At 38.0% G+C, this 26,051-nt stretch overlaps 5 protein-coding genes across 11 annotated transcripts; 1 reads left to right on the top strand and 4 right to left on the bottom strand.

The window, feature by feature from the left end:
- Positions 1-29: 29 nt before the first annotated feature.
- Positions 30-8,683, bottom strand: garem1 (GRB2 associated regulator of MAPK1 subtype 1). 5 transcript variants are annotated; one of them, XM_084702585.1, is made up of 6 exons: positions 8,176-8,683; positions 6,902-7,042; positions 6,336-6,466; positions 3,955-5,145; positions 3,710-3,858; positions 30-3,423 (listed from the first exon to the last, which is right to left on the bottom strand). In XM_084702585.1, the coding sequence occupies exons 1-6, from the start codon at positions 8,294-8,296 to the stop codon at positions 2,574-2,576; spliced, it is 2,583 nt and encodes an 860-aa protein (XP_084558711.1). In that variant the 5' UTR covers positions 8,297-8,683; the 3' UTR covers positions 30-2,573. The 5 variants fall into 5 exon arrangements, with proteins under 5 accessions (XP_084558711.1, XP_084558714.1, XP_084558715.1 ...); XM_084702588.1 differs by lacking the exons at positions 6,902-7,042; positions 8,176-8,683 and adding exons at positions 5,705-5,843; positions 5,959-6,010 and having other exon boundaries at positions 6,336-6,467; XM_084702589.1 differs by lacking the exons at positions 6,902-7,042; positions 8,176-8,683 and adding an exon at positions 5,341-6,010 and having other exon boundaries at positions 6,336-6,467.
- A 739-nt stretch (positions 8,684-9,422) lies between these two features.
- ncf2 (neutrophil cytosolic factor 2) lies at positions 9,423-14,645 on the top strand. The gene is made up of 16 exons (XM_084703298.1): positions 9,423-9,611; positions 9,839-9,921; positions 10,053-10,161; positions 10,559-10,693; positions 10,912-11,019; positions 11,324-11,383; positions 11,610-11,653; positions 11,957-12,098; positions 12,238-12,303; positions 12,525-12,600; positions 12,980-13,026; positions 13,114-13,265; positions 13,689-13,797; positions 13,973-14,078; positions 14,314-14,429; positions 14,585-14,645. Exons 1-15 carry the CDS (start codon positions 9,438-9,440, stop codon positions 14,412-14,414), a joined length of 1,512 nt encoding a protein of 503 aa, XP_084559424.1. The 5' UTR covers positions 9,423-9,437; the 3' UTR covers positions 14,415-14,429; positions 14,585-14,645.
- On the bottom strand, positions 14,460-18,485 carry dph2 (diphthamide biosynthesis 2). The gene is made up of 7 exons (XM_084703299.1): positions 18,398-18,485; positions 17,759-17,927; positions 17,431-17,543; positions 17,036-17,256; positions 16,187-16,876; positions 15,535-15,711; positions 14,460-15,052 (listed from the first exon to the last, which is right to left on the bottom strand). The coding sequence occupies exons 2-7, from the start codon at positions 17,906-17,908 to the stop codon at positions 14,910-14,912; spliced, it is 1,494 nt and encodes a 497-aa protein (XP_084559425.1). The 5' UTR covers positions 17,909-17,927; positions 18,398-18,485; the 3' UTR covers positions 14,460-14,909.
- Positions 18,486-18,742: 257 nt separating this feature from the next.
- Positions 18,743-21,648, bottom strand: mcur1 (mitochondrial calcium uniporter regulator 1). Of its 3 annotated transcripts, XM_084703642.1 has the most exons (9): positions 21,271-21,644; positions 20,779-20,895; positions 20,525-20,628; positions 20,329-20,430; positions 20,053-20,094; positions 19,871-19,942; positions 19,643-19,696; positions 19,271-19,385; positions 18,743-19,081 (listed from the first exon to the last, which is right to left on the bottom strand). In XM_084703642.1, exons 1-9 carry the CDS (start codon positions 21,524-21,526, stop codon positions 19,026-19,028), a joined length of 918 nt encoding a protein of 305 aa, XP_084559768.1. In that variant the 5' UTR covers positions 21,527-21,644; the 3' UTR covers positions 18,743-19,025. The 3 variants fall into 3 exon arrangements, with proteins under 3 accessions (XP_084559768.1, XP_084559769.1, XP_084559770.1); XM_084703643.1 differs by lacking the exon at positions 19,871-19,942 and having other exon boundaries at positions 21,271-21,646; XM_084703644.1 differs by lacking the exon at positions 18,743-19,081 and having other exon boundaries at positions 19,321-19,449; positions 21,271-21,648.
- A 964-nt stretch (positions 21,649-22,612) lies between these two features.
- Positions 22,613-25,195, bottom strand: rgs9bp (regulator of G protein signaling 9 binding protein). The gene is made up of 3 exons (XM_084703645.1): positions 25,100-25,195; positions 23,334-23,640; positions 22,613-22,977 (listed from the first exon to the last, which is right to left on the bottom strand). The coding sequence occupies exons 1-3, from the start codon at positions 25,193-25,195 to the stop codon at positions 22,613-22,615; spliced, it is 768 nt and encodes a 255-aa protein (XP_084559771.1).
- Positions 25,196-26,051: the final 856 nt, after the last annotated feature.

Genomic DNA, 26,051 nt, shown 5'->3' with positions numbered 1-26,051 from the left:
AAACTATAAACAGGAAAGCAAACAAAACATTGACATTCGTCCATTTTTATTTGTCATATACTTTAAAACCAAACAACTGAAACAAAAGGGTTGTTCATGAAAGGGTCTGTATTCCACAACAGAGGTTTCACCCATGCCTTATTCTATCCTTAGTAGAACCCAACCAATTACTATCATCTGTGTATTTTTCCATATTATGTAGATCTGGATTGTAATCAAAAAGCTTGACTTTTCACTAGTCCTTCAAATTAAGTTGACAGATTTCGATAAAAGTATATTTTGTGATAACTGTTTACTCACCTACGGGTGAGTAAAGCACAAGGTGGCATTTGCTAAATTGTGACTACAAGGTTTAATCCAAGGGCATATTTAGTATGTGTGTACTATGTCATGTACAACATGCCTTTAAAGTTCACCAATGATAACCATTAATTTCATACAATTTAGTGGAAATTTAATTGTGGAAAAAAGGGGCACCTGATAATCCTATATCTGTTTCACAAAAGCATTTGTACCCGTGTTGAGGTGAATTCATTTAAATCAGTAATGCAATCAATACAACATGGTTAGTTTTGATGTAGATCATTGTTTTGATAGACAATCTTGAGTTTTATTTTTCACATTTAAGTCTGAGCAAGGACTTCAGTAACCAAGCACCAAATTAATCAAGGAAAACAGATACATCAGTGATTGTTTAGAAACCTTTGATGCACTTGGTTTTTCTTTCTTCACTTAATTTTTGCATACACTTTAGTTTATGAATTACATTTTCTTAGTTGGATTTTACGCATTCTTTGCTTAAGACCGTTTTATGATTGAAAGAAAAACTTGACCAATCATCAGGTGGCAATACTTCTGAGACATCAATTTAACCATAACAATCTTTAACTTTAAAGGCAATCCTACTAAAGGAGTATTTTACTAATACACTACTGTACATTTTTTTCACTGTGTATCAAGTTGCATATTAATCAGTCCACCAACCTTATTTGTATAAAAGTTTCTTGTGGGAAAATAAAACTTAACAGAAGATTATGGTCAGTAGGTTAAGGCAGACAAAAGGCTTGTTTCTTGCATCACAGACAATCTTTACATTGACCTAGAGCAAACTCAGTGGTTTCACAGACAAGGATCAAGACTACTAGAGTAAACAGCTTGTTTTTTATAGCTATTAACATGACATTCCTAAAACTGGTCTTCATCATACACATTTGACAAACGTGTGACTATTTCGTCTGAATATACTGCTTAGCCAGCAACACAACAACTGGTCAGTAATCCAATTGAGGAATTTGTTTAACCAAACAAGATTGGGATGACAGGATTAAGCCCAAATGTAATCCCTGTCTGGGAAACCACATTAAAATCTAAATAGACCATTTAGAAAACAATGGCATTTTTACGTTTCTCACAATGACAAGTAAATTAGTAATGAAGATTTACCCACAGGGTAATGTTTAGGACATTCTTTGTATATGGGAGAAAAGTAGATCTCATTCACAAAGATTTATTTTACATTTTTACTGAGGTCAAAAGAAGCTTCATTTTCTATGAACATGAGTGTTTATGTGGATCAAACGTGGCTTGTGGTTTCTAATAAATTGTGTCCCATTCTTAAAGTCACAATTAAATCAAAATAACTCTGAATATGATTCCTACTTTAAAAAGAGTCAATGGCAAAAGTGAAACAAGTACTTGACCTTTGAGGACATATTGCTTGCTGCAATGGCCTGCCAATAAACTGTAGTGTACTGTATATATTAGAATCTTGTGCGATTTTCAACATCAAATATCTAACTTCAAAGTAGTTTTCAACTACGTACTATTGCCACTCTTCTTCAGAGGATTTGATCACCACATCCATGTGTATACTTGGCAGTCCAGCCAAGACATTTGTAACAGTGTGCAGCAGAATGTTTTGTTCATAATTAAATATTATTTTTTGCTTTCATTTGTATAATAATTCTGCTTTATAGAGTTAAAGACTAAGATTGTATAAATGTAAATAATACAACTTGTATATAGATAATTGCTATAATGTATATTATTTACATTTATGACCATCTTGCTTTTTTGTGGAATTTGGAAGTAGAAAGTACCATTTTTAAAGTAGAAAGTACCATTTTTCTCAAACCAGGAAAAAAACATGGAAAGAGTTGTCACAGATGTGTACTAAGGCAGCAGTTATGGTCCCTAAGATCCATTTCACTTCAGAGGTTAGGCTGCTTTATTTCTCAGAAGAGCCACTGCTTTCTGTTTACTCAGATTTACATAATAATAACAGTCATAAATGCCCTGTTCTTCCATAATGTTTGTCAATATTCAAGTTCCATTATATTTGTGTGTACCTGACATTTACTTACAGGGTATTGCAAATAGTGAGCCAGACTTTGTCATATTGCAGTCTGAAAGGTATGCAATTCCTTGCACAAAATCCCATTTCATTGTTTTAAACTTGTTAGTGTTGAGAATATGGTGCCAAATCTAAAGGCTCTCCAAGTCATCAATTGATATTCCAATATCAATATTTAGCACTTGCATTACAGGAAATTAGGCTTTTTCTTGAGAGAGATCTATATCTTTGGTCTCCAACCATTGATGAACTGCATAAGTTTCTTCACTTGAAGTTTGCTTAGCTTAAAGTCCTCAGACAAAATCTCCTCAGTAAGCTGCAGGAGTAAACTGCCATCAATCTTTTCTTTGGCAAACAAAGACAGAATGTCATCAGGTAGGCCAATGAATCTTAAACACTTGGACACTTCTTCAATAGAGAGACCAGACAGGTTGAGGGGAGGTTGCCAATATTCACTTGAGGCAGTGAGAGGATTGTGGGCAGAGAAGGGAAACAAGCCCTCTGTTGTAGAGTCTTCGTGTTGAGCACTGAAGGGACACTGAACAGTTTCCTTTGTTGTACCTTGGTCTGCCATAGCCACTAAATCTGTACCTTTGCTTCCCTCATTTGATTTTAGTGTTCTTGGTGGTAAGACTGGACATGACAGGCTTTGTTTTGAATTCAATTCTTCTACTGACTTGTCTCTGTACATTTCTAGGTTGAAACTGGAGGATTTGGTGCAAAACTCACTCATATAGCTCTTGCATGACCTGAAGTTCTCTGCAGTTTGATTTGTGTGCTCCCTCCCATCAAAGTCATAAAGGCTGGATGTGCAGGTTTTAGGCGTACCAGGGGGTCTTTTCCGAGGATAGCTGTAGTAACTTCGACAATGGATGGGTAGAAACTCTTCTGTGACTTTAGAATCCCCTCCGCAGACGGAGTTGGGCCAGGAAAGCCTGGAGGATATCCGTGGTGTGCTTCCAGGAGATACCGTGTGGCTTTCCAGATTTGGACTGGCCTTAACCCAGTCACAGGGGTAACACACACTGCTTCGCTCTTCCCGCTCGCTGACTTCAGCCTCATCGCCTCCACTGAAGGTTTCAAAATAGAAGGCAGAATTATTATAATTAAACGTGTAAACTTGTGGGGGGGTTTTCTCAGTCAACAAACTATGACCCCTCCTGTATTGGTACATGCAGCATTTTTGTTTGAATTTGTGTTGGTAACAGAGCCATTGGCATTATTAAAATGATCCCTTTTAATTCAATTTTAGAACAAACACTCTTGAAAATAAAAAATGTAAGCGTGTGAAGTAATCTATAGAATCCTTTTCTGGCAAAATAATTTTGCCCCTGGCCCTGTTCTAGTTTCACGTACATGCTGTGGAGTCCTGATGAATAATAGGAGAGAGTAGGGCTTGGAGAGCGGACTTCTTGAAGTTTTGGAACCAGGAGTGCTGTAGACATTTGTTTGGAGGTGCGTGGGGGAATAGGAGGGGCATTCAGAAGACGGCATTCTTCCTTCACCTGAAAGAAACACGATTGATAAATAAACGTAAGCCACTGTCCTTCCCATTATAATTGAAATAAATAATTTTGCAATAATTGTGCATTTCTACTTACAGCTTCAGACTTTGGTGGGACTGGGGGTGGCGGGACACAGACTTCAGGGCTGAACATTGAGCCAACATGACTAGCTGGGAGTGCAAGGACTGCAGTGGCACTGGGTGCATTATTGATGCTGTTCATGCCGTCACTCAAACAATGCCGGGGGCCTTGTGCTCTCATGTGATCTAACCACAGCTCCTCATATGGAACATCGGAACGCAGCAAGCCAGATTGACTCACGTTTTCCCACAACTCTGGGAAGAGATGTTCCGTGTCAGCCCTGTCCACTGGTGCGGCATCGGTGGGTAAAAGCGCCCAGTCTCCATTAAGTGTCATGCAGCCCTGTAGGTTGACCTCGCTGTTACCATGTAGGTTGTTGCCATACACGCACACTGACAGTCTATGAAAGGACTGGGTCAGCTCTTCCCTGGCATACGTTAGAGAGCTAGGCACATGCATGTGAGCAGGGCACCCATTGTTGCTGCTGCTGCTGCCATTCCCACTGCTACTGCTACCACTGCTCTTCTTGGGACTCTTTCCGTCTTCGTTCCAATCAATTCGCACATCCCGCACAGCACGGGAATAGTCATCAATGTCAAACTGTTCCTGACAGAATGTGAACCAGCGATGCACCATAGTTTCCAACCACAATTCACTCTGCAGCAGACCCTCTGGGATGATCAACTTAGGCATGGACATGTGAAGGGGAAAGTGGATGGGAATGATCTTGTTGCTACGCAGAACGCAGCAAACGACAACAGTCTTGGTCTGAATGTTGACAAATTTGTAGCGATGCCCTTCACGGATGAGATGAAGATCGTGCTGGTTGCGAGGTGGGCTGTTGGGCACTATCACATTCACTGGCAAACGGGTCTTCTCGACAATGTTGCGGATAGTGTGTTCTCCCTCCTGCATCTGGAGCTCTAGTGGACTACAGGTGCTGAATCTACCTTTGCACTGAAAGGGTAGGCTGATACTCTCATTGGTGCGGTGATTCATGCAAATCAAGCACGGCATCTTACCTCTGCCTATTTTACTTATGGAGTTGAGCTTTCCAATCTTCTTGAAGATGGTATTAAGTCTGGATTTTTCTTTTGATGTCTTGGCATAGAGGATTTCAGCCTGGCCCATTAGGGTCAGTTCATCCCCAGTGCTTAATCTAATGTTGTACACCTCAGTGTCTTCATTACTTTCCCCTGAAGCCATCTGTAAAATAACAATTTACTTCATGTTCAGATCAAATCAACATTTATATGTATAGCCCTTGTTTTTTATTTATACAAGTAATGTCATTAGAGGGCTTCACATATGCCCACAGAACTGCCCATAATCTAACCTAAACCCTCAAGGAAGACCAGGAAAAACTCCCATTAAATGGATCGAGGAAAAAATTGAAGAAACCTTGGGAAGAGCATTTCATCGAGGGAACACCTCCTCCAGAGACAGCATGTAACTTGTAAAATTGTTTAAAATGGAAAACAAACTCTTGAAGTGTTCCATTAACATTTATCATTGCTAAATGTATGGCTTTTTCAGCTAATTAAAAAACATAATAAATGTGACTTTGTAAAAGTATTCTGACTCCTTCAGTTTTTCCACATTTTGTGTTATTGATTGCATTTATAATGGATTACAATCTCTTTTTTTGCCATTAATGTACTCACAATACCCCAAAGTTTTGGACCTTATTAAGAGAAGTGACTAGCACTGAACTCAGTGGCCAAAATGCCAAGCCTTACATCTGGCAAAAACCAGGCTTGCTCACCTGGATAATACCACCACTATGACGAAGCATATGGCAACATCATGCTAAGGGGATGCTTCTCAGAGGCAAGGACTGGGAGACTAGTCACCATTAAGGGAAGGATGAACCAAACCTAAATAGAGAGGTTGTTCAAGAAAACCTGCTCTGGGCAAAGAGTCACTTTTAAGCACAAGAATGACCGGAAGCACACAGTGCTTTCTTCTCTGAATGTTTTTGAATGGCCAAAGCAAAGACTTGGAAAGAAAATGTGTGACCTGAAGATCAATTCTTCGAAGCTCCCCATCCGATCTGACAGCTTTAGAGGATCTGCAAGGAAGAATAGGAGAAACTTCCCTAATCCAGGTATGTAAGACTGATAAAGGCGTACCCTAATAGATTTGAAGCTGTAATTGCTGCCAGAGATGCTTCGACAAAGTACGGAATAAAGGGTTTTAATACTAATGAAAAGTAGATTTATTTTATGAAACATTTAAATCCGTCTTTAAGTTGTACTGTTTGTAGATTGATGGCAAACAACTACAGTATACTACATTTTAAAGTCTATAACACAAATGTGGAAAGGTGTGAATACTAGAGACTTTCCTACAGTGTCGCACATGTAAATTGGGAATGGGAACACATAAAGACTGACCTTAACATTAAATGTGATTTCCTCCATGACATACACTCTTTCAGGAAATGCTTTTGCTACTTCTTCCACACTACTGAAGTACTGCACCGGTTCCTTAACATCTCTGTCTTGCTCCAGCAACTTAAATTGACCTGAAGCACATGACAGGGAAATTGCTGTGGTTAGGTCTGTATTCACAACTATCCATGTATTTTACTCATCTTAAATCAATTTAATAATCATTCGTCATTATTTTATTTTTTGATTTGTTCCTAAATGTTTTGGCCATTACATAGCAACAAGCTTGAAAATTAACAAAACGTTCTGTTCGTTCGGTTCCAGTATAGGGGTGGGGGAAAAAATCGATTCACATATGAATCGCGATTCAGTCTTCTAGCAATTCACAATTTGTATTAATGTAAGCATATATTGAATCGAAATGTCATGAGGGCAAGTTTTATATATATATGGAAATAACATATGTTATTTCCATGTTGGCTCAAAGTTCCCAACACTTGTTGTGGTAGATAGTGTCTGCCAACATTTCAGCAAAAACCATTTAAATAAACCAACCATGTGGTCCTCACCTTCATAATGCACTGGGATCTCAATTTTGGGACCTATGACATAATGGCCCTCTTCTAAACTGTGAGCGGTGATGGTTGTCCATTGTCGACAGGAATGAATTAGGAGGTAGTCATTGTCTCTCAGGCCTTCAACCAACTCACCTGTAGATATAAAATACAACTTCATTGCCTTCTAATGTTGCTATCAACACCATGGAAAGCAACTTAGTCTACTATTATGGAGCTCAAAAACAGACAGCAATTCTCATCAACCTTATTCTACAGGCAATACACTAATACTGTTGAACAATATCTGAAAATTAGTAAGTAAACTAATTATTTATGCATTTCTCTACGTGCATACATGCATATTTCTAACCAAGAACAACAACAGAAACCCTCTGACTAGGAATGCTTGGGAAATTAAAAAAATTCTCCAAGCAGCCTTGAACATTTGTAATCAGAATGTTCTCTTTGACAAGCCAATGTTGACGTAAAAGATCAGTATCAGTATTTATTTTTGATTTCAAGCCACAGCCTTTCCCACCAACCTAATAACATGAATAAGTCAGGTAAACAGTTGAGTCTGAACTGGTCCCCATGTCCCCCCCTTAACCATGTACACGCTTTGAGAGGTGGATTCAACCTTTGTCAAACACAGCTGGGCTTCTGAACATCAAATGTGACTTGTGGATATCACATTCATGATTTAAAGAGCCTACTGCGATTTATACTCAAAACGCCAATGATTGGCATGGGTAGTTGGTACAAATAATGGGGTTGGAAGGGTTTTAAGAATAAATACTTTCTATTATGTAACTTCTCAAAATGAGTGTTTTTCTTTTTAATCACAGTTTTGACTAGACAAGACAGATGAAGTTGGGACAAAACATGATTAATGTCTTAACACTCGATTTACAAGTTAAGTGACCGGTCAGTTAGCTGGAGATAGCTAGAATTAGCAGCTATGTTTGTTAATGTAAGGCCCAGCTGCTGTCTAGCTACTGAAGACCAACAGTGTTGGCTTGTTGTTACAGCCTCAAGCTAGACTTAAGTCATGATGTCAATCATTTCGTTATAACAAGTTAACTATCGGAGTGCTCGCACTTCCCCTTTCCCCCTAAATATGGCTGATGTTAAATGAGCAATTAGTTAGAGCTAGCTTGTTAACTACCGTCATTACCCTCACAACACTGGACAAATGTTGTTTTAGCTCCAGTTCTGTAGCTAATGCTAGATAGCCAGCAGTTTTCTGTAAAGTTCATGTGGAAATCGGATTAAAATAGTTTACTTACCGCTGTCCAATTTCACAATTTGCGGCAGTCTATATACACTGACTAGTCTATCTAGTGGTAAAGAAGTCGTGCTCCATGTTACATCTTTTAAATTGTTGAACAACATTGATCCAAGGTCCATGTTGTAAAAATACCCGTTAGCAGTAGCTAGCTATGTCTACCGATACAACAACGCAGAAAGTATTGTGATATCCTGTGGCTGAATACAACGTTAGCTAGCCTTTCTTGATTGTATTCATGTTGTCTCCTAGCTGGTTAAATTAAGGGTCTATTCAATATTTTTTCCTGACCAACTACCCTGAATTCACTGTTGTTATTCTTCAAGCTAGCTAGGTAGCTAGCCAGCTGTTTGGAAAGGTAACTAGCTAACTTGAGCAGAGCAAAGCCAGCCTAATTAAGGATTACTATTTCCGGCCATTTCTTTAATGATTATTATTACTTGAGTGATACTCAAAATAAAGGTCACAACAGCTAGTGTATTCTTGGTCATTTCTTTCTGAAAAGTACACCGCTTACTTATGTCACATTAATCCCTCTTACACAAATAGCCTAATGATGAAACTGCCATAATATTATGAATATGTAGTAAAAAATCATGTAAAAGTACAGGAAATGTAAAAAATGTAAAGAAATATTAACATTGGTTTGCACCTTTGTTTTTACAGTCTATGAGCCCAGCTGTGTATAAACAACATGTTTTATGCTCACTTGAACTTTGTTTTAACCTTTAATGTACATGTAGAAATGTTATGGGGGTTTAGATTTTTACCATGGAAATTAGGTTTCAAGTCATGGAAAAGTCATAAAAATCCATTGGTCAAAATGTGGGAACCATGTAGTAAGGCTGGCTAAACTAGTTTTTGTAGTTAAATGGATTCAGAAGGAATTTGAATAAAAATACTGCAATGTTAAGAGGTGTCTACTCACACATCTTTGGACCTTCAAGTAGTGTGGCTTAAACTGGAACTTTAGGTATACTGAGAGAACACATTATCCAGAGCAATGCAATCTTAAAGAAACAGACATATAAATACCCCACATGCTGCACATATGAAAACAGAACTTGGAGCCTACTTCAACATACACCTATCAGAGTAAAGACAGTTTTTTTGTAACCTTTTTTGGTTACAAAAAAAGCTACTCTATTGAAAGACTTTCACCACACTTCCTACCGAACTGTGGTGAAATGTGACTGACAGTATAAAAAGAAAGGTTTTCCTTGACTTCCTCTGTCAGCGCATTGTGAATCTGTGAATCTCACCATGTCATTTGTGGATACTCTACGACAGTGGGACAAAGCAGTAGCTTTGGTAACCAGTGGGGACTTAGCAACTGCACTAACAGTTTTTCTGGATATTCAGGATAAAAACTCAAAAATCTCATTTAACATTGGTTGTCTCCATTTGAACAACAATGACCTAGCCGCTGCTGAGAAGGTAGGACAGAAATGTTGCCAAATATTTATATAAACAGATGAAACATAAACAGCATTTCTCTATCATGTCTATTTTGCTTCAGAACTGGACTTTAAAAGGTGATATCACTGTATATAACATGTTACTTTCCAATACAAAAATGCAAGTCATAGCAAAAGGGGAAGCTACCCAATTTATTGTAGAGGAAGCCAAGCCATGAGCTTTTTATAACTAATTCTATGTTTCAGGCATTTGACTGTAGCATACGCAAGGATGAACATCTCGCCATAGCCTTCTTTCAAAGAGGAATAACATTCTACAAAAATGGCAGGCAAGGCATATTCAATAATCAGTACAATACAAGTAACTGTATTGTATGTTACTGCAATAGATACTACTACCAAGACATGTAGGAATTTCATATTAGCATTATTAAATGAATTCATGTTTTTCTATCTGCAGGTTTGAGGAGTCTTTTGCAGATTTCCAACTTGCCTTTAAGAAGCTGAGGGGGAACCAGCTCATCGATTACAAACCTCTTGGCCTTAGATACAAGTTATTTGCTTGTGAGGTGAGTGTGCAAGAAGATTGTTATAGCATAGATCAGATAGTATTGTATTGTCAAACAGTCACTAGGAAAATATATTCTATCAGATCAATTGGATTAAGGCATAGTTGGGAGGTGGGAGACTAGTACAGGTTAGATAAATGTTCATCTGTTCAGAATATCCCTCAGGCTCAATAACCCTTTTTTTACCATAAGGCTGAAATAAAAAGTATCCGTTATCCATCACACTCAATCTTGTTTTTGTGTGTGTAGAAAATCATTTGGCATAACTTTGGTCAAGGAAATATTGCTCGGGTCTAAGTATTCACCTCACTATCACTTCTTGCTGCAGTTGATCTGCAATATGAAGTGTCACAGTGATGTCATACAAATGTGACATGTACTGGCTATTTTGTCCTAGGTTTTACACAACATGGCTCTGACCCATGCACATTTGGGACAGTGGGAGAAAGCTCAAGAAAACCTTGTGAGTGCACTGAATCTCAGAACAGAAGCCAAGCTCATCCACATTGACAAGGCTCTGGAATGCATACTGGTCAGTGGTCTGTCTGTTGCCTTTGATTTTTGTTCATTACATGTTTTGTGTCTGTTTTTTTGGGTTGTAAAAATCTGTTATTGAATAGTTTTTAAAACTCAATTTAGAAAACAGAAAATGTATTTGGATTATGTTGTGTTTATGTAATAACAAACTGTCAACCGAACTGTATGTAACAACACATTGTAGTAATGTAGGGAGTCTTCTTTGTTTTTCAGAGGCAGAAGCTTTTTCAGCCTGTTGAAGTTCCTAAGAATGTTCTCTTCAGACCCAACCAGAACTATGTTGCTGAGCTGGAAAAGAAGGACTATCTGGGCAAGGCCAAGGTCTCCCTTTAATATCTAATTCATTGTACTGTACATATTATGGCTAGACATGGATGTTGGGGATTACTGTTAGTCTTGTGAGAAAAATTTGTTTTTTTTGTGTTGGCAACAAGTACTTAGTAAGCAACGTGTCACATTGTTGTGGCAAATGGTAGCCGCCTTGGCTACCCCCAGTGCAGAAATAGATATACACAGTGGCATATATAATGCTTCCTTCACATATTTTTTGTAGTGGTTAAGGTGACACTAGCAGACCTGTGACCTTGTGGTGTAATGCAGTGTTCCTGGATGTTTCTGTCTTCAGGTTGTTTCCTCCATTGTGTTTGAGGACGAGTTTTCAGGATTTGCTCCACTGCAGCCACTGGTAATGATGGCCACCAGCAACATTATTATTCTGACTTCAATCTTCAACTCTGTCTGTGTCTTGTTGTTATTGATGTGTACATTTCTATTTAGCATTTTTTTTTTTATGTGTGCTTATATGTTTGTACTTATGAATGTACTTGTGTATGCATACTTTCCAACATGTTAAAACTGTTCTCTTTATTATGATATATGTATCATGTTTTACATGATCACTCTGTAAACAGGTGGAAGATGCTCCTGTTGCTCCAAAAGCACCAGAGGTTCTAAGGTAAAGTTGGCTAATGTTAGATTGTGTATAAACCCCACTAACCCTTACCCGACTAATTCCAACGATTGGGACCTGGTATTTTTGCCTTATAAAAGCGGCTTGAATTGGTCAAAAACCTGCATTCAATGTAGTTTGATCTTCAGTTTCCAAGATTCATGCACTATTTCCTTTTTCACATTGGATTCAAGACCTTTCCATTGAATACTTTTCTAAAGATTTTGATGGTAAAACTACAACTGCTACCATAGCAAATACAAATCTCCATGACTAGACCTTTGCATGTTTACCGGTTGCCCCCTACAGAGCTCTGGAAGGAGAAGCCCACACTGTCCTGTTTAAGTTTGAACCTGAGACGAGTGATGAGCTAGCTGTGGTACCCGGCAACGTAGTATTTGTGCTCCAGAAAGGGGCTGATAACTGGGCTTCTGTCATTTTCAATGAGAGAGTAAGAACACCACCCTCTCAGACTAATACTATTACACATATCGACACAGAGAATATACATTTACATAATAATTGTTAGAGTCCAAAGCAGTACTAGGTGTTTTGGCAGTACTTTAACCTTGATATTTTATTTTTTCTAGCGGGGACTAGTTCCCTACAATTACCTGGAGCGTCTTGAAATGACCTTACCACCTAAACAAGACCCGGTAAATGTGTTCTCTCCCTACTTCTCATCACATACAGTAAATGCCACCATGGCCATGCCTATGATAAAATTACACTTCCTAATTAAGGAGTCTGGTGCAGTCATCTGCAATGTTATTTAGCATTACCAAACAAAAATCAATGAATCCATGCAAGGTTATAATGAATAAACTTTGTACTTGTTTGGATTTTGTTGCTATTTTCTGTTACTCTGTTATTATAGAATTATATAGGTATTGATGATCAAATCCCAGGACCTCCTAGACGGAAACCACCAAGCAGACCTCAGAGAGAACCTGGTAAACACTATGGCTGTAATGGTTCATACATTCCAACCAAAAGGGTTTAGGGTCCAAATTTAGGTTGGGGTCAGTTTGTGATGTGCACCAACCATATTTATTTTGTCAGCAGAATACATGATTTTTTTTTTACCCATCATTGGGTAAAACAGAATATCAATACAACAGCTGTAGGACTCAAAATCAAGCATTCATTCAAACATACACATAACATAGCACATTACTTTATTTGAAAACATCTCAATAAATTAATTTCAACTGTTTCACAAAACTAATAGTAATTACAAAACTCAGCAGTTAATCACCCACAACATATCACCAATAAATCTCTCAGAATTACTTAATCACATGTTTCCTTCTCTCTTGTGATCATTTATAGATTCTTGGGCTCCAGAGAATCAGATTATAGATCACCCAGACTCTGAGGTATGGCATTTGACAATGACATCCCATTCATCTCTTTTTGACATGTTATAACTTTTAATTTCATCCCCTTGTCTTTTCTTACGTCAGGTTGGTGTGTCCCAGGAAGATGACGAGTGCACAGTGAAAGTGCACTTCACGTACACGTTCACAATCAGCCTAGGACGAGGCGCGTCTTACGCCACACTTGTTGAAAAAATTGCAAGCAAACTGCAACTTCCTGTAACATCCATAACCCTGAGGTATGGGGCCGACTGTCAATGTAAATCCAATTAGAAGCCATTGCTTGGCAAACTCTGCTATCCACCATATTGCATTCAGTCAGCCCAACCTGGTCAAATGTCAGTCAATGAGTCATCTCAATAGGGAAAGGTTCATGGGTACTCAGTTCCATTGACCAAACCTCATTATTCAACCTAATCTAGCCCGCGGCAAATATAATTCAGAAAAATGTATTTATTGTATAATAGCACTTTCCCACTGCACACACTTGTTGTACTAGATCGTTTGAGGCCTGTAACATCTGTACAGGTAATGTTTTAACTATCCAGGGTGATTCATGGACATGTTACCATAGGTGTATCTTTTTGGCATCGTAGCCAGAACCAAGTATTAAGCCCGAAACTTACATCATGTTAAAGGCAAGCTTTGTGTTTGTTTTAAAGCTATTCCCTTATGAGAAAAAAAAAGGCAATTAATCAGGACACACAGATGGAAGATGTTTGGAGTCAAGTCAAGGATGGTCATCTCACCCTATGGTGTACCCTCCAGGAGGTAATGCATTCATGGTGCAAACACTGATGTAACAATCAAAATTGTAAAAACGGGTCCAACGACTTCACATACTTTTTTCTAATCTTGCACGGACAACAATCTAAAACTTTGCTTCGATTGTGATCATGTATATGAGCTATCAATAGACTAAAACAACGCTGATGTTTCTCCAAAGGACATGAATGAACATACATTGCTGGTAGCAGTTCATTCTTTTGAATCCTCAAACCCTGAGGATCTTACTTTCTATAAAGGGGACACCATCATACTTCTTGGTAAAGGTGAGTAGAAAAAACACAAACTACATGGTATAAGCGTACATAACCAGAATAAAATACTCCATGTAGACAGTGACCAATTAGTAGTTATTTAGGATTTGGGTGAATACTGCCCCTAATTTAAGTTTCAAATATGCAATATCTTTGTCATTCTAGCTGCTTGAGCACATACCCAAACCTTGAGAACACTATGTCATGTGTATGCAATTGAGCAGTCACTTTTCCTTTTTACCCTCAGTCAACGAAGACTGGTTTGAAGGGCAATGCAAAGGAAAGATAGGCATATTTCCAGCAGCCTTTGTGAAAGAAGCACCTCTGAAATCAAGTGAAGGGGAATAATCATCTGAACCATGGGTACTAAGTTTTGCTTGAATAATGAACAAATTCTGATTCTGTGTACATTTATTAGTGTTAAAAAAATGAACCCTCAGTATGTGTGCCTGTTTATCTAACATTTATATTATCAGAAGAATGTTTATTTGAAGTAATCTGTTTTTCCTATATTGTAGTGCAAAAAGGCCAAGTCTTGCTTAAAGTGATACATCACATTAAATAAATAACTTAACCCTGTGCTCTTGTTATTTCTCCAATTTTTACAAATAATGCAATCAGGATTTTTAAATATTATGTGCATAACATATGCACATGTTTTTCTCTTACAAGAAGCACGAAAGCTTTGTCACATTTCTAGTTCTTTATCTGATCTGTACAATGTAATATAAACATAACATGATAAATACATTCACGTGAAAATAATTCAAAATAGAAAATGTGATCTTGTTATAAATATACACTTGCATATTTCACCTAAAGTCTCTAGTTTGATGAGATTAATTATGTTGCACTTTGGCCAACCCAGTCTATATCTTCTTCATAGGCGATTGCAATGCCTTTCTTCCCCTCCAGAGCCTTCGTCACTGGTGTCTTTCCCAGTTTCTGCTCCAAGCCCTGCCAGCTACGACCCACCAGGAATGAGGCTGAAATTGAGACAGGCACCATCAAATGTATTTCAATGTTGGGTCATTGCACCATTTTGAGTTATTTAAGGAACTTTTTTTCAGGTTATAATAAGACATTTAATTGCATATTGATTTTTTTTTTTATGAGCCCAACTAGTTGGTGATCACATAAAAAAATTGTTCTCATGCCTAAAAAGGTGGCATGCTAACTGGATTCTCTTACATATATGAGGTGATATATTATTATTTTTTTAACCCCTGCAGCATTTCTTAAATGTTTTATTTCTGATAATGCTTTGTGTTGTGGGTTTATGCTATTATGTCAACTTTAGTTTGCTTTGCTAATGTCATTATGTTGTGGACCATAGGGACATATCTGCATCTTTCTGCAACACTCACAGTAATTGAAAAATACACAGATGAATGCTTAAAATCTTCAGTGCCTCGTTTGGAGTCATTTGTGTGTCCAGGGACTGTACTGAGAAGGGTTTGTGACGTACCAGCTGTGGTAGTGTTAGCCATAGTAAGCGTCTGGTTCCTCAGCATGACAGAGGACGAGGCAGAGCTGTAGGAGGGGTGATGCATTGTACGCAGAGCTCCAGTGATGAGTGACACATCCGTCTCATCGGAGTCCTCCAGCTCTGCAGGACTGGGCAACGGAACATGACTTGCTCCACCTGGAGAGGATGGTTTAGGGCCAGGCCAAATATGTAATAAAGTGAGTAAACTTAACCCTTGTGTAATCTTCGGGTCATTCTAAACCATAAGTCATTGTGACCCACTGTCGTTGTGACAACTCTACCGCATACAAAAACAAAGTGAAGTATTTTCTTTTAACCATCGGGCTGCCTCAGACCCCCCACATTGCGAAGGTTAAAAGAAAATTATTTTCATTTGTTTTTGTATTGGGTCAAATTGGGTAAACACAACAATGGTTCGTTGTGAACCTTTGGGTCATGTGACCCGAAGGCAGCACAAGGGTTAAATCAAGCATTTCAGAAAACACAACACAGTGAAGTCAAGACATAATATGCAGTGATAAAAGAGAACAATGCTGTTTGAGAATAAACACCAGATTTCAGTGATAGTTCAACATTGGCACTACCCAAGTAAACTGTTATTTAAGGATAAAATAGTGACTGTGAAAACTACCTGGAAGGAGTTGATTGAAGTCTGTGACATACTGTCCCGTCCACTCCCTGTTCTTGTTGCAGGCCATCTCCATCTCATAAGGGGTCACTACAGGCTTGTAGAAATCACGCGAGTCCAGCAACGAGTTCTCCGGACAGGCGATCAAAACGTAAATGTCAATCTCCATGAAGTTGGCCAATTTGGCCACATTCAGTTTTCCCATAGCAAACATGTAGCTCTTCTTCCCTGCCTTATGGATGGTCTCTTTCAGCTGCTCAATGATTGTGAGGTAGTTTGCCACGCCCAGTGTCCCAACAAGAATCCCGATGACCTTCGCATCTTTAGCCCTCTCAATGGCATAGAATCGCTTCATCAAGGCCTTGTTAATACTGATGGACTCTGACCGCCCTGACATTGTTATAGGGTCAAATGAGCAAAAAGAGCACTTGTTCCAAGTCATCATGAAATTTGTTAAAGTTGAGCCTTCATGTCCAATGAAGAACACATTGTAGTCCTCTATGCTTAGTCCATTTTTTAAGACCATTTGCCTGCCAAACTGATTAATAATTTCAGCATTGTTGTCAGCCAAGTGACTTGTATCATTTGTTTGCTTTTGTATCTGTCCATGACCATGGCAGAGTTCACCATCTACAAGAAGTGTTGAGTTTACTAAGTTTGGATACTCAAGCAACAGGAGTGCTAAAAGGTTGTCTAAAGGAGACAGAAAACATCATCAGCTTTCACACTTTCTTCAAAAACCTTTAAACTTAAGTTATCATTGTTAATGGAGCCACTAAAAAAATTATATAATAACATTCAATAATATTACTGTTGAACTGAAATTGCTGCCCTGAGGTTCAAGGTACTTACCTATGATGTGGGCATAGTTAACATCATAGAGAACAATGACATGACTCTGTCTGTCTGTGTAGAATTCTCGGAAGGATGAAGCACACTTCTTCAGGTCCAACGGTCTCCTATCAAACACGTACATCAATGGAAGCCTCTTGGAGGGACTGAGGCAAGCACTCCCATAGTGCACAATGCAGTCTGCACCTACATGCTCTGCTGCCACTTCGTCAACACAGCAACTAGTGGACAAAGAAACAACTGTCAAAACATTGAACCTAAACTGGATAACAATGATACTTGGTAATAAATATACAATATACATTTATGTGTCCATTTTTAGATTACATGTATTTACAACATACAATTACACTGCATCCAAAACGTGTACAATTATCTAGTCATCAATCCTTAACCTTCCATATGATGTGTCTCCCAGGATGAACAGCTTTGATTTGGTTCTTCTCTCAATCTCTGCAGCAACTGCAACTGAATCCACTAGAAGCTCATCTGGGAACTGCAGGGCCACCTACAGATCATGTGTGATGTTGATGGATTATTGGTTTTTTCACATTTACAGTGAGCCATTGCTGCTTAACTTCAATATGTTTAAGATGAGTTTAAACTTGTTTCGCAATGAATCACTCCAATTAGAGGGCATTTAATAACTTGAAGATCTCATTTTAAAAAACATTACCACATTTCACTGAACTGTCTGACTATGAGGTGATAGGAGTTACATACCTTGGTAAAAAGGTTACTGTTGATAAATTGACAGGTTTCGTCAATCTGATAGACCTCCACAAGGTTCTCCCGATGAACGTTTCTCTCTGACGTAACATTCACGCTCTGTTGAAGAACCAACTCACAGTTGCTGCTGAATGCCTCAGTCATCCTTATCTGGGTTAGGTTGCTATATGGAAACATAAGGAAAATCCTATTATAAAACTGGTTCTGACGGGCAGACCATGTAGTCTGCTATCTCTCAGAGAAAATGACAGCCAGGTCGATATGTATCTTAACAGTGCTGAGGCAACACCTGGTCAATTACATTCTCAGACACATGTATTTATTGATCAACAACTGTATGTTTGTCAGGATAATGCATCTGTAAACACAAAGCACAGCATCTTTCATGAAGTCCCAGATTGGGTCTGCACACTGCTTTCCTGTCAAAGCGGGTTATATGGGGACATGCTAGCTAACGCTCGTTAGCTGGCTAGCTAACTTATCTACCAAATCATTATACACTGACTGGAAGCATCATGGCTGATTAGTCACAAATGCTTATTTGGGCTGTCAACCATATGCTGCTTCCATTTTATATCAAGCGAACTTATTCAGCTTATATACAACATCAAAACACACTACATAGCTACTTACATGTAGTTACACGTGAAGGGATTTCTTCCTCACTTGAGTTGTATGGCAGATTTCAACCAACTTGAATAAGGTGCGGCGTTACCGCCACCTCCTGTTGTGGAGTGTGAAACCAGTGGCCGTCGCAAGATTATTCGTAGCAGTCATTGACAAATAAAAGAGTTAAGATAATTAAGAATTTATATCAAGAAAGAATTAAGACAATGTTTATTCTGTTAAGTTTACACATCATGTTGCTCCAAGTGATTAAATAAAAAATCTTTTGATGGAGGTTAATTTGAAACTACCACAAAGGTATTTAAAGTGGTCCACTGAAATGGATGTAAATAAAGTTACAGACTCAAAACCTTTTTGAATTTTTGAAAAGGTTTTATTCCAGCTGCAGGTAAGAACAGTTATTGTCCTCATAATTAAATCTTTTGAAACATTTCAATCTTAGCTTTGAACATGCTGAATGCTCTTGGTTGTGTCTTTTTTTAAATGTATGTGATACTGTAAAGCCAAACCACCTCAGAAAAACACAAAGACACATTCAAGACTTTTTCCTCATTCATTTTAACAAAATATTATTATGTACAAATATTTTTTTCCAGCTAAATGGCTGTTGCAGTCACATGCCCAACATGCAGAATCACATCCAAAGTCGATAAAATCCAAGAACCACTGTAAGACAGGTGAAAACTGAACCTGTAAAAGAAGAGGGCACTTGTTATGCTACATGCCCATTTATTTAAATGAATGTAGTTCTACATGTTTTGTATTTGGAAAGTTACATATGGTTGGAAACATGTACAACCACATCAAAAGAAACTTGCAAATACTGTAAATTACGTATATGTGAATTTATTAATATAGTACAAACTTTTCATGTTTTACCTGCAAGGTATTTGATTGTGTCAAGTTTGTGAGACACCAACATGGTTTTTAATCCTGCCACTTCTGTGTCGATTTTCATGTTGCTTTGAGTCAAATGGCGATCTTGCTCTGCATTCTACAACAGCCAAGACAAGCTATTAGACTAAAGATACGTTAACTAGGAGCTGTTCAGCCCTATCCTGTAAGATTAAAAATAATAAAATAAGCAAAGCAATCTACTGATATTGCCATGATTTATTCAAGTATTCATCATTTTATCCAAAAAGCATGTAGCTAACCTAGCTACATTTGCTAGGTAGTAGGACATGCTAGTAAGCCGGCCTGAATGGTCAGCAAGCTGTGTCCAACCACTACCTTTTGTACACTACTAACCATTTCCATGATATTAGTTTGGGTCTCCAGAAGCCTTTTGTCATGCTCTGCTTTCTGAAAAACAAAATATCAGAAGGATCTAAACATTATCTTATTGACTCTATTCTTATTGGTTTGACTGAAACTATACATACATATATATATATATATATATATATATATATATATTGTGAATTTTGTTTTAAGATACAGCAATATACCCTTTCAATATAATTCGGGAAGCATTACCATTTCTTTAATTCTGCTCTTCTCCAAATGCATATTCAATATGTTGTCTAGACGTACTTTATTCATCATGTCCTGAAAAGTTGAGGTGGAGCATCAGATAGTTCTACATTTCTGCTCTTATAAAAAGGTCATCTAAAGTGATTATAACTCACAATTAGGGTTAATAACTGATTAACACTTACAGACAATTGCACTTTCAGATGCAATAGTTCTGTCTTAACCTTCTGTAAAAAAATAAATAAAAAACTGGTAAAACATTGTTACATAGAATTTAATATAAAATGTTCCACAAAAAGAACCACATTTTAAGTACATCTCCTATATTTGTGTGAAGAATTTGAGTCATAATAATAGACAACTTTTGGTCAATTACATTTAGTATACATGTTCAGCTTGGGAATGGGCAATGTGTGATGGACATGTGTAAGGATGACAAATGTTTAGATGAAACCACTCACCTCATTCTCTGCCAACAAAGTAGAAAACTCACTTTTTTCAAGAATGATCATGTCTTTTTTTACAGATGCAATTTGAGACATCACCCTCTGCAACAGAATCTCCTGCCATGCCATAAATGGGTAGATGTTTATTTTTATTTTTATGACTGCTATTTCACACCATTCATAGACTTATAACAAACACACAGATTCTCACCTGCTGCACCTTGGTAACTATATCATTATAGATTGTATCCATGTTGGAGTTTGTTGTCCTAACCAGGATTTTCATTATAACCTCAGCTTGCTGGGGGCTAAAGCCTGTTGATGATATATATGTAAACACACTGGATCTGACATTAAAACAAATATTGATTAGATATGTGCGTGCATTGAAAGGCATTATATGTCAAAACAGCTCAACAGTTTTTTTTTTATCAATAGAATAATACTTCATTTAAAGAAACAAACCATTGTCTTCAAGAAGTCGAACCACTGCATGGGTATCAAAAAATAGTTTTCGGCTACCAGACTTTGTCATGTCCGTTTTCAAATCATACTGCAGGGTATTGATCGATGTGGTCATTCCTGTAATCATCAAAAATATTCATATAAAAACAACATCAAAGCATACCTATAATAGTGAATTGTGTAATATTACTATTAGGAACTGTTTTTTATTAAGAGGGGAGGGCAGATCATAGACTTTGTTTCTAGTGCCTTAAATACTCAGACTTCGTTAGGTTTTTCAATGTACGATGAATTGTATCATTAGGCTAATTTGAGATTAAGACTGAATTGAATTAGAAATACAACTCCCATCCTGTACTTTCATTGATATGGGTTTCCAGCTATTCTTTTTGGTTGGCATTGATAGTGTTGATGGTTATTGAAAGCTAATGAGGCTAGGTCACTGAGACCAACTTTCAAAATAAATAGTAAAAAATATCTCAGGCCACATACCTCTTGAAAACGGGGTCCTCGGGAAACACTGATTTGCTGTCAATCGTGTGATTACTTTTACCTTCCAATGTTGTTTGTAGGCGACGAAGGCAGGATCATATCGTGAACTAGCTACAACTTCAGGAGCTGTCCTGAAAGTTTTGGATGGAAGTGCAGGTGAAGTTATATTTTTTCTACATAGGCGTTGATGCTCCGAATACAATGCATATTTTGTGTATATCCGCGAGTTTAACCCAAATCTGTGTTTCAGTGACATGTCAAAATTCTAACTTGCACTATTTCTAGTGTTTCCTCTTAACAGCAGACAACAGTAAGTCTCAATGGCAACATTTCTTGATTATGCCCAGAGCTGTTATGCCTTTCGGTTACACTTACGAAAACTTCCGGGTTACGACCTAGACGAATCAGAGAATTTTCCGTGTTTGTTCATAATGAACGATCATAGACATAATAAAGAGTTCTTTATTATGTGTATGTCAACAATCGCCCAAATTTTTATACAAAAAATGTCAATGCAGGTAAAAGTTGTAATTTTCAAAACCTACTGATTTAATATTCACAACAGTTAATATGCATGTTTGTATGTATACTTTAACAATTGTCCATTGTTGATATATATATATATATATATATATATATATATATATATATATTAGTGTTACAATTAAACGTATGTCATCTTGTGTAAACTGTACAGTGTAGTCCCCTAAGTACTCAGTTGGCTGTGTTACCCTAACACATTAAATTGTCAATGAAACCATGACTATACATAGAAAAAAGTGTTTTGCTTAGCAAAAACATATCTACATTATTTAATATTTATGTAGATATGAGAAATGCCACTAAGTGCCAGACAGAAATTGAACAGATGCGGTTTTAGAAAAGTACAGGGATACTGTATCTTTTCTACAAAATCATATCATGAGAGAATTAAACGACTCAAGAAGCAAAGTACATACAAGTAAGCGACAGGTCTTAAGTGAAGTCATTACTCTAGAGCATTAACTCTGCAGAGGTGCAGGAGTTAGATAGGTGTCCCTCTCATTTGAGCAGCTCTAGCAGGTGGTTGATCTGGCTGACAATGTAACGTGTTACATCATCACAACAAGCATTCCTGTTGGCATGCACAATTTCAGCAGAATTGGTCGAACAGTGTGCAAAATACATTGAAAAAAGCTAAAATAGAAAAGGTTTTATGGATCGTATGCCACTCCATGGAACTTAAGGAGTTGTTAAATTGGTGTATACAGTACGCTTTTCTATTTATGGCAGTATATGGTTCACACACAAAGCCTTTTGAGGCTTATACTGTCGAAATGATGTGATCACTTTGTGATGATCCTCAGGAGAAATAGACCACGCAGACAGACAACACGGCTGCTACCACGGCGACAGCGCACAGCAACAACAATATAAAGATCTGGCTGGGCTGGCAGAGGCGCTGTTGGCCAGGATCCTCTTCGTCTACAGAGAACATGGTCAGCGAGGCGCTGTCACAGCTGACTGGGTCGGCGTACTGTGGTCCACGTGGCTCCACCGTCCAGCGAAGAACGTTGACCTTCAGCTCCATGTCCTCAATCATGAGGTCCACCTGGGATATCTCCTCCTCCAACTGGCTTTGTTCCACTTCCTCCACATTCTCAGGGACCTGGGAATCGGTTAAGTCTGGATGACTGAGTGCCCGAGCTGCCACTCCAGCGGTCTCCCCTGGACAACAAGGAACAGATGCAATAAAAGCAGAAGAGAGGTCATAATCAACTCTTTATTTGGAGTTGTAAGCCGATGACAGTAGTATAGACATGTGTGACAGGATAGGGATAGCTTGAGTCAATATGGATGTGCAGAAGGAAAGGAAATATGTACTACAAAATGAACAGGTACAAAACCTCCTGACCTGTGTACTAAAGCTAAATCTTGACAGTTTTCGGTTATTCAATGATATTACATTTACATTTAGTAGCTTTAGATTATGTGGCTATGTTGATAAGTACTGGTTCTAAGGATGAACTACCAAAAACACTGTCAGTTCATCTTCAAATACTGATAAATTGGTTAATGCTTACCTTGAATGCCAGTCTGCACTAAGCCATTGCTTTTGGATAGGGGAAAGATGTTACCCATGTTACAGACTTTACACATGTCAGCATAGAGGAGCTCCAGACTGGAGGAGAAGGCCACCCATAACAGCTCCATCTCCATTCGCTCCTCTGGGGTCAGACTTTTGTCCCGTAGTCGTGCTGTGAGGTGCTGACGGTTTGCCACACTGAGATTTTGGGCCTTTTCTCTTGTTTGCCTCAACTCCTCTCGCAGTTTTAAGTCGTCTGTGCAGCCGCCCACACATGAAGCCAGGTGCCGATAACATGCCACCACCTGAAGCAGAAAAACAAACAAACAAAACAATGTGAAAAAAATGTGGTCAAAAAGTATAAATTAATCAAAAAGCAAAGGCTTCAAATAGATTTATTGCACAGTGAGTAGAGCTTTCAAGGAGGATAAAGATTGGACATTTGAACTATGATGAAAGAAAGGAAGCCTATATGGGATCAGAAAATGAAATCCAATCACTGTTTTATCCACTAGGCTTCACTACATTCTCCTATGAGCTATTGTTCTTTTTTTATTTTGGCAACACAGTTTACATGCATAACTGGCCATTCAGAATCAATTCATTACAAATGAATAGTCTGAAATAATCATTCATAATCTGCATTCTATTTAGACGACATATTCATAATCATAAATAATAGTCATTTGAGAAACATGGGGTGATGTTTCAAACAGATCCGAATCATCACTGTTATTAATAGACCATCAGAGCTTATAGATGACCATGTGGTTAACATGACAAATATGACTAATAATCGGATTGTCATAGATCTATATTTGGATAAGCCCAAGGACCTTGTAAGGACATTGTAATCAAATTATCCTGCAAGAGTGGGACACTTCATTGTAAGATGGATCAGAATTGGTTGCAAGCAAAAATCACGCGGGAATTTAGATCAGTTAACCATATGCAAACTTCACACGCAAAAGTTGTTTCTTAAAAAAAAAAAAAAAAAAAAATTACATATACAACAATGTTCCAGGTTCAATCTTGGTAAGAGTACGAAGATGCCTAATTATGATCTAGCCAGGGTTTCTGATAAATGGGCCATTTTATACATTTATAGTCTCTATTGATGCTAATATGTATTCAGACTAAAAGGAAAATGAATGAATACTTTTGAATTAACATTAAGAATAATTCTAATTGGTAAAATTAGGAGCAAAAGTAAACTAAACCCTAACCTGAAGATACCCTAAATCAACAACTAAAGAAGTGAGAAAGATGACCGCCACTCGACCATCTAACAAGCTCATACAAAGCAGCTAGTGGATACTGGACCTGATGCAATGAATCAGGTCAGTTCTTTTGAGAGTGCTTTTTTTACCCACGGGGATATGCAAGTGTTTTGTGTCTTTGCTTTGAGATGTGTAACAGAAAAAACGTTCTGTTGCTACAATGCAAGTATGAACGCGCACAACCTTTTAAATACCTACATTAACATAAGTTACATATTTCTACAACAATATTGAGATATCAAAATGTAAATTATATATATCTGCAACATTGCTATGCACACCTGCACCATGTTCTTACCATCATAACACATTTTGTGAAGAACCTTGGTCCCATTTACATATGTCAATCGTCCCAAGTCAGATGTGCAATACCACTGTTACACATGACAGTGAGACATACGGATGTTGTGAAATGGTAGTGAAAATCATTATTAGCAACGTGGTCTACAGTATGTGGTTTAATAAGAATCTGAGAGTCTCTTACCTTAATCAATGACTCAACAAGAGCCTTCCCTTCTTCCAAGGTATGTGGTGTTCTGCCAGTGCCATCGTCACCCACTTTGTTGTTTAAAAGAGGCATTTGGGCTGATTGACAAGCTCCGTCACTGCAGTGGAAAGCAAAGCCCCCCTGCTCTTCAAACCACCAGTTTTCTTCTCACTATCAAGCTGGACCCCTCAGTTGCTGCTCCGTGGTCAGGACAGAGAAAAGCCCATTGCTCATCTACTATTTGTACACTACAAGTTCTACTGCATAACTTCTCTACAAACACTTGTAAAGTTAAAGATGGCACACATGGATGTTTTCCAATAAAATCCTTTCGCAATTATTCCCACAAAAAAATATGGGTGTATAAAAGATTTGCAGGTGATAAAAAAGAGTGCCGGGGATACTAAAGCTAACTCCTAAGTATGAGTGATAATCCAGCGATTGACCCCTTTGCAGTGATGCAGGCTTGCCCCAACTGCTAATCACATTATCCATGACCCTTAGGCATTGCACACGCTACTGTGCAAGAACTGGTAGCCTCACCATCACCAACATCCCTTTCAGTGAATGTTGAATGCCGATGGTGAATGTTGGAGAAAAAGCTGGTTTTGTGTCCTTACTATTTATACCATCAAAGAGATCTGGCTGACAATGCAACCAGATAAAAGGACTATTGTATTTCCTTTTGCACAGAGTGTAAAAGGTTGTTAGATTTAAAATATGAACATGTTATTAACTGAAGCACGGTAATGTACAGTAGGACTACTTGTGACATCCCTCAGTAAACTAATGGACTCTCACAATAGCTTTTTTGCCATCTTTTGAGAGCATTGTCCTCAGGCTAACTTGCGGTTCATTTAAGGTTTACAGTCCATTGACCATGCATTGACCATCAGGCACACAAAGTTTTGCTAGACATTTTAAATTATTATCCTTTGATGTTCTTGTG

The sequence above is a fragment of the Hypomesus nipponensis genome, chromosome 8, assembly GCF_054491055.1.
Source record: "Hypomesus nipponensis isolate SF chromosome 8, ASM5449105v1, whole genome shotgun sequence".
In the NCBI taxonomy this organism is placed as follows: Eukaryota; Metazoa; Chordata; class Actinopteri; order Osmeriformes; family Osmeridae; genus Hypomesus; species Hypomesus nipponensis.
Note: the sequence above shows the minus strand (reverse complement) of the source record. Positions and strands in the feature narration are given on the sequence as shown.

Excerpts from the sequence above, each read along its gene's own strand:
- rgs9bp (XM_084703645.1), bottom strand. The coding sequence starts at position 25,195 with ATGCCTCTTTTAAACAACAAAGTGGGTGACGATGGCACTGGCAGAACA. Across the intron at positions 23,641-25,099 it reads TTGTTGAGTCATTGATTAAG|GTGGTGGCATGTTATCGGCA; the intron begins GTAAGAGACTCT and ends TTTCTGCTTCAG. Across the intron at positions 22,978-23,333 it reads AGTGCAGACTGGCATTCAAG|GGGAGACCGCTGGAGTGGCA; the intron begins GTAAGCATTAAC and ends CTTGTTGTCCAG.
- ncf2 (XM_084703298.1), top strand. The coding sequence starts at position 9,438 with ATGTCATTTGTGGATACTCTACGACAGTGGGACAAAGCAGTAGCTTTG. Across the intron at positions 9,922-10,052 it reads ACATTCTACAAAAATGGCAG|GTTTGAGGAGTCTTTTGCAG; the intron begins GCAAGGCATATT and ends TTCTATCTGCAG. Across the intron at positions 10,694-10,911 it reads AGGCTCTGGAATGCATACTG|AGGCAGAAGCTTTTTCAGCC; the intron begins GTCAGTGGTCTG and ends TTTGTTTTTCAG.
- dph2 (XM_084703299.1), bottom strand. The coding sequence starts at position 17,908 with ATGACTGAGGCATTCAGCAGCAACTGTGAGTTGGTTCTTCAACAGAGC. Across the intron at positions 15,712-16,186 it reads CTTCAATCAACTCCTTCCAG|GTGGAGCAAGTCATGTTCCG; the intron begins GTAGTTTTCACA and ends CATCCTCTCCAG. Across the intron at positions 15,053-15,534 it reads GGCTAACACTACCACAGCTG|CCTCATTCCTGGTGGGTCGT; the intron begins GTACGTCACAAA and ends TCTCAATTTCAG.
- garem1 (XM_084702585.1), bottom strand. The coding sequence starts at position 8,296 with ATGGACCTTGGATCAATGTTGTTCAACAATTTAAAAGATGTAACATGG. Across the intron at positions 6,467-6,901 it reads GATCCCAGTGCATTATGAAG|GTCAATTTAAGTTGCTGGAG; the intron begins GTGAGGACCACA and ends CATGTGCTTCAG. Across the intron at positions 3,859-3,954 it reads TCCCACCAAAGTCTGAAGCT|GTGAAGGAAGAATGCCGTCT; the intron begins GTAAGTAGAAAT and ends TGTTTCTTTCAG.
- mcur1 (XM_084703642.1), bottom strand. The coding sequence starts at position 21,526 with ATGTCACTGAAACACAGATTTGGGTTAAACTCGCGGATATACACAAAA. Across the intron at positions 19,697-19,870 it reads AGAGCAGAATTAAAGAAATG|AAAGCAGAGCATGACAAAAG; the intron begins GTAATGCTTCCC and ends TTTGTTTTTCAG. Across the intron at positions 19,082-19,270 it reads CACAATCAAATACCTTGCAG|GTTCAGTTTTCACCTGTCTT; the intron begins GTAAAACATGAA and ends CTTCTTTTACAG.